The 7,012-nt window shown below is 43.2% G+C and overlaps 1 protein-coding gene across 1 annotated transcript; it reads left to right on the top strand.

The window, feature by feature from the left end:
- Positions 1–4,410: 4,410 nt before the first annotated feature.
- Positions 4,411–5,409, top strand: LOC309442945 (olfactory receptor 5AP2-like; the record flags this gene model as incomplete). Its single annotated transcript, XM_082059304.1, has 1 exon — positions 4,411–5,409. The coding sequence occupies one exon, from the start codon at positions 4,411–4,413 to the stop codon at positions 5,407–5,409; it is 999 nt and encodes a 332-aa protein (XP_081915430.1).
- Between the last annotated feature and the right edge of the window lie 1,603 nt (positions 5,410–7,012).

The raw sequence follows: 7,012 nt of genomic DNA, 5'->3' as shown, positions 1-7,012 counted from the left end.
TTTGTTGCTGTGGGAATTCAATACCACCAGGGGGAACAGTAACCACGATATTCCTCCTCCCCCCCCAAAATAACTCTTCTGTTTCTTTAGCAGTTCAGCACTGGAAGGTCAGATAATGTCACCATCCTGCCAGGCTCCTCTGGGAGGGGCTGTGGAGGGACAATGTTTGGCTGGGGCCTGGATGAGGATTTTTCCACCTGCAAACACTTGATCTCAGCTGTGTTGTCAAGAGTGGGGAAAATACCCTCTGAACATGGTGAAAAACAACCCAAACAGGGACCTGACCCTGGTCAGCACCTACAAATCATCATCATTATTATTGTTACAATCAAGATTATTAATTTATTAATATTTTATTATAGTAGTTGTTGTAATTGCTTTTATTTATATTTATAATGTATATTTTTATTTATATTTTATTTTTATTTTGTTATTTCATATTTTTATTTTATTTTTATTTTCACTTTCTATTTATTTTTATTATTTTTATTATTATATTTTTATTGTTATATTTTTATTTTGCCACTTTTATTATAATTTTTATCATGATTTTATTTTTATTTTATTATTACATATTTGATCCTAAAGTTACCAGCCTGAACTTGACTCTTGTCATTTGCAAAGCACGACAGCGCACAAATAGATCTATTCTTTAGACACCCTTTTCCTTATCAGAAGTTTTGTTTCATCTACTTCTGAATAAAATCCACGCCTGTTTATAGGTGAACGGCTTATTTTGGTTCCTCCTCTGCACCGCTGTGCTCTGGTGTTGGCCCTAAGAGGTGCGAAATGGCCATAACAGGTGCTGGAAGGGGGAAAATGTCAAGTGGCGATAGCAAAATACTGATCAGGGTTTCTTATACATCGTCACCATCTATTGGGCATTGGTGGAAATATCTGTTCCTTTTTATTTAAGATGAAAACATCTTTTTTGTTTAACCGCTAGTAAGCCTTGGCTGGCTAAGTGATTTGTTCTTGTTCAGGAAACTGGGAAATAGCATCTAAATAAATCAGAACCATCGTCTCTCCAGTTGGCTGAGCCCATTTACATCAGTTATTTTCCCAGCATCGACTCTAGAGCCTCTTAAAAATAAATGGGCAATGTCAGATGTTTAAACAATTTCTGACCAAGTTCCCCTTGAAATGATGCTTTAAACTGCCTTTTTTTTGTTTTCCTAATGCAATTCTTGGGTGAGATTTCAGGCTCTATGAAATCTAGATTATCGAGTTTGCTCTGCCCTATTTTATATATATATATATATTTAAAATCTTAAATAATCCGTACTAACCATACACTATTTGAAGTGATAATTCCTGATATTTTAAATTATTTATTATTTTTAAATTATTCAATTATTGTTTAAATTATTATCTCCTACATCAATTGTTTCCTATGGATCCATCTTCGCTCCTGACAAAGCCATCCCAGATTTCACAATAAAGGCGAATGAAAATACATAGAGAGCTGAACTTTTAGCTCATGCAGGAGAATAATTTAATTTTTGTGTAGTTGATTTATGCAAATCACGTCCATCACTACCCAGATAATCCCAGGTGAGCGCTGGGTAATGAGTTAAATGGCTGAGGTTGCCTATATAGGTACCCGGCTCCTGGCTGAGGGTGGTGGATTCATCCCGGTGACGTTTGCGGGGAGCGAACCCACATTTTGCTGTGAAATGCTGAGTGTTAGGTGGATAAAATTAGGGTCTTTCTCTATTTTTGTTTATTTTGAGCAGACAAAGAGGTGAGTTTTATCCTTTCCGGCAGGAGCTGCAGCGGGTGCAACAGCCTCTCAGCTTGGGAGCAAAGTGTGCCTGGAGTTGCTGGTTGCAAAATAAAGGCAGATACATCAAAATGAAAATGAATGCTGATTTTTGTTCATTTGTTTTCATTCTGAGCAGCAGTGTGAACTGAGAGAAGGATGTGCTGCATTTCCCATTGCGTGTAAGCTGCGCTGGGGGCTGAACGCTTCCAAGGAGGGTTTAGGATAGAGATATCACACGTGCAGTGGAGGAACATCAATTAACCATCTTTGGGGGTTTTTTAGGATATATGAAACTACAGAAAGCACCATTTTTGAGTTGGTATTGTTCAAATAACACCTTCTGGTGTCATTAATTTACAAACCACATTGGTTATATTGTGATCTAGCAGTGGAGGGTGTCAGGACCCCTTTGAGCTGAGCATCGCTTGGTCCGACACCTCCCCGCAGATCAGGACTATTTTTTTATTTTATTTTATTTTATTTTATTTTATTTTATTTTATTTTATTTTATTTTATTTTATTTTATTTTATTTTATTTTATTTTATTTTATTTTATTTTATTTTTTATTTCTCTTCTCCTTCTCCTTCTCCTCTTCTCTCTCTTCTCTTTTTAAATTTTATTTTCTTTTTTCTTTTTAAATTTTATTTTCTTTTTAAAATTTTATTTTATTTTATTAGTTTTTATTTTATTTCCCCCCCAGCTCCATGACCACCGTGAAGGACACAACTCTGGACACACAGGTAGATGTCACATGGGAGAAGACCTGTCAGACCTTTGGACCTGCAGCAGGAGCAGCTGTGAGTATCAAAACCACTTCAAATGGCAGAAATCCCGCTGTGAAAATCCCACCTTGTCCCACAGCATCTGCCCGGTCCCCGGGACGAGTGGCCAAGTGTCCCCCTCTCTGCTTCAGGGTGGTCAGGATGAAAAACCAGAGGGATGCTGCGGACATTGCATATTAAACCATCTTATTAATGAGGTTTTTCTGCATTCACAAGATAGTTTGGGGTGTAAGATGCTTAAAACAGCAGTCAGCCAAACAGTGAATTTTAGCTCTACAGATCTGGAACCCTCCCCTTGTTTCCATACTAAGATTTTGGGGATAACGTCCACCCTGACATCAGGATAATGGGTCTCTAACCCTGAAGGCTGTTGGGTCTCGGCAGCCTCTGCTGTTTCTGCTACTCATAACATCACAAATTAAATCTCGGAAAACCCTAGAGACGGGCTGCTTGGTGAGTCCTGGGGCAGCCTGGGGAAAGGTCTTGTACCATTTTGTCCACGAGACGCAAAATCTTGCAGAATTTGAGTAGGAAAGTGTCACAAATGAAGGTCCTTTCCCCAGGAGGACATGGAGAAATATTTGGGGGTTTGCTGGGAGTTATTGAGCGGAGTGTGGAGCACCCACCTGGCTGTCGGTATGAATAATACCTCATCCAAGGCAGCAAGGCATGGGGTTTTAATTTATCTCCATTCTAGTGGGTGTCTTTGAGCTGCAGATGTGGTTCCTGGTGGGCAGCACATACATGGCACAACCCATAGCCCTGGAAACCCCCGGGTGTCATATCTACACCATGTGGAGCAGTTGGCTTGTCAAGTAAGAAACAGCATGGGCGAGCTTTAGTTAATCGTGAAATTGGGGTCAATTCTCCAATGGCAGTCGATGTCTGCACCCAGGCAGGTGGACGCTGCCTCGGGGGGAGGATTCGGCCCGATGTTCATTATTTGTGACGCACCCTCCGGCACCATGCGAAGCCTCGAACGCTGCTTTGCCCCCGGCGTCTCGACACGGGCGGCGAAACGCGGCTCTAAATCCCCGTTAATAACAGCGGGAGAGCAGACGCGTTGCTCATGGGACATCCCAAATGAGATGTCTGGGTCTGGACTGAACCTCACCCCCTCAGCAACGGGTCATCAAATAACAATGGCTTTTAAGTTTGGGGCTGTTTGTCAGATGCACAGACTCTTGTTTTGCTCTCTGGTGTAACTCTGTCAAGCGATGATTAATGTTATCCAGGAAAAATCAATGTTTGTTTATTCTATCTGTCATAGGGTGTGATTTTAGGAGCTGCTGATTTCTCCCCGGTGAGCAGAACAAGCCTGAGATTATCTTTTCTCTCCAAGTTAGACATCACGTCTGAAGCAAACACAAATTCCGGCTCTTATTTCTGCACCATCCTACAAGAGGAAAAATTACACTAAGGAAAGTCGCATTTTCCGGTGCTTTCACCTAGAAGAACAGGTATTTATTCCTCATGGACTAACACTGCACTGGGAGCACTCAAAAGATGAGCAATAATTTCATTTTCCAAGCAGTTATTGTGAAAATCACGGACTTCCAAGTGTAAATGGTTTTATTAATTTATGCTTTATTCTGGTATGGTATTGCCCTCCTTCCTTACCTTAAAATATCCACCTGCTTCCACGTGTATTGCTGGGTCTTGTTTGTGGTTTTCTAAGGCTGAGCAGGGAGATCAGCCTTGAGAACTTGAGGTTTTCCACTCTCAAAGCGAATTAACCTTATATTGACTTAATGGTGTGACTGCTTGGTAGTAAAAAATTGACATTCTTAACATTATTACAGATGTTGTCAAACATTTTCATTTGAAAGACATAAAGCAGCTGAATAGCTTATATATTCAATATGGTTGAAGATAATGATACATTTGCATCCGAGTTTATTCTCCTGGGCTTCACAGCCCAAGAAGATCTGCAGGCGATGTGCTTTGTCGTGTTCCTTGCCATCTATGTGGTCACTCTAGTAGGAAATCTGGGAGTAATTATATTAATCAGGATAGATCCACACCTACACACCCCCATGTACTTCTTCCTAAGCCACTTGTCCCTCCTGGACATCTCTTACTCCTCCACCATCATCCCCCAAACCTTGATGACCTTTCTGGTGGAGCAGAAGGTGATTTCCTTCGTTGGGTGTGCCGCCCAGCTCTTCTCCTTCGCCACCTGTGCCACTGCCGAGTGCTACGTGCTGGCCGCCATGGCTTACGATCGCTACGTGGCCATTTGTAACCCCCTGCTCTACTCTGTGCTCATGTCCCAGAGGTTTTGCGTTGGGATGTTGGCTGGGGCCTACTTAGCCGGTGTGATCAGCTCCACCATACACACCGTTTCCATATTTTCTCTCCCGTTCTGCGGGTCCAGGAGGATCAACCATTTCTTCTGTGATGGCCCACCACTGCTAGCCCTCTCCTGCTCTGACACCCATATCAACGAGGCAATGGTTTCTGCTGTGGTGGGGTTCAACATCCTAAGCACCACGGTCTTCATCCTAATCTCCTACTTGTTGGTCCTCTCCACCGCCTTGCGGCTCCGTTTTGTGACTGGTCGGCACAAAGCCTTCTCCACCTGTGCCTCTCACTTGGTCTCCATCACCTTGTACTACGGCAGCTCCCTCTTCATGTACCTGCGGCCCAGCTCCAGACACTCCTTGGAGCACGACAAGGTGGTCTCGGTGCTGTACTCCATCACCGTCCCCATGCTGAACCCTTTCATCTACAGCCTACGGAACACGGACATGAAGAACTCCATGAGGAAAGCAAAAGGCAGAGTCCTCTCCTCCTTGTCCATCCAAGGTTCCTGGCCAGCTGAAAGGAGACAGCAACCCTGCCATGGTGAGAAGGGTTAGATATCGCACCTTCAAGAAAAAAGGTGAGATATCACACCTTCAAGAAGCAGGGACTAAATGCACCTGGAAGCAGGACGCCTGGAGAACACGGTTCTCCTTCAACCAGGTCTACACACCAGGTCGCCTTGAACCAAGTCTAGGATGGACGGAACTTTCCCTGCCTGTAGCATAAGACCTGACGGTTGTCATGGATTGGGCAGAAGGTTATTGTCCGAAGCAAATGTTATTTAAATACGGCCTAAAATAAGTGTTATTTATTACTTAAATATTATTAAAAATAATAATCAATTTCAGGCTTCAGGGAGCAAAAGGGAGAATGCAGGTGGTGGTTTTGCTCTGCTGACATTAAACCAGTCAGTGTCCGATCTCTTGTGTTTTATATTCATGAATAACCTCTGGTGATGTCCTGCTATTAAGAGGATGTTAAATGAATTTTCCGTGAATTTGAGGTCCAGACCACGATGTGAGGTCACATGAAATAACGCTGTGATGGTGTGTTGCTCATCAACACACTTCTCCATCTTGCTTCCCCTCACTTTCATAGCTTGGTATTCTCGTCTATCTGCCCCATCCTTTGTGTTTTCTAAATGTCTGGGACAAAGTTATCATTTAGTATTTGTATTAAGGGTTTTAGAATGTCTTTTCATCTGGCAGAAGCTTTCAGGAATCATGGATGCTCAGGATTCATCAGAATAAACCTGGTAAATCTGAATTAATTCTGTTATATAGTCAAAGCAGCTGTGTAAAATGATGCTTTTGAACAAACTTGTGCAGAAACCAGTGAAGTGTATGGAAATAAATATATTTGCTGGAGAGGAATCCCCATGGCCACAGTCAAACCATTCGCACAGCAGATGCTTTGTTTGGTTTGCTTCCGGCACTTTTCAACGCAACATTAGATGATCCATCAGCTTTCCCTGTTGGTAGTAAAGGGCTTTTTCATGGAAACACTGAAATAGAGAACTTGTGATAGCTGGATGAATAAAACACGAATTGCCCTGGACTTGTTTGTCTCCAAGCCCAGGTGGTCCCTGTGCAGGCCCCTCCTGGAGAGCCGGCCGGGGAGGTGTTGGTGCAGCCAGAAAGGTTTTTGGGGGGGACAATGGAAAGGGAATTTTGCTGAGCAGATCGAAATAATTATGAGCAGGAGGAGGCTCCTGAGGGAGAGCGTGGCGCACAAACACCTGAGCATAAAACCCTTTGCCAGCCTGGGTGAGCTGCTCCCCAGCATCTCCAACCCATTGGGTGGGCGTCTCCAGGACCCGCGGACACCATGTCCTCCAGCACTGCTTTAAACCAAACAGGTAACAAAGGGGCTGAGGTTTCCGGCTGGTGACCCTTGTGCTGCCTCTTGTGTGCTTGGAAGGGTTTTATGTCCCGGTGGCACAAGGAGAACCAGCCCGGTGCCTCACGGATCTCTCTGTTATTCCTTAACCTGTAACACATTTCACGCTGTGACTCCACTGATTTCTTTAGCTGTTTGTGTACTTCATACAGCAAAAAATATATTAATTAGTATTGATCAACACCAGGAAATTAGACACCAGTTCCATTTTTTGTGGGAGCTGGACTCGGTGTTGTAAGTGATGAGGAGCAGGTTGCT

Source organism: Streptopelia decaocto (genome assembly GCF_964273445.1).
Source record: "Streptopelia decaocto genome assembly, chromosome: 7".
Classification (NCBI taxonomy): domain Eukaryota; kingdom Metazoa; phylum Chordata; class Aves; order Columbiformes; family Columbidae; genus Streptopelia; species Streptopelia decaocto.
The sequence above is the reverse complement of the archived record's forward strand: the minus strand, read 5'-3'. Positions and strand labels throughout refer to the sequence as shown.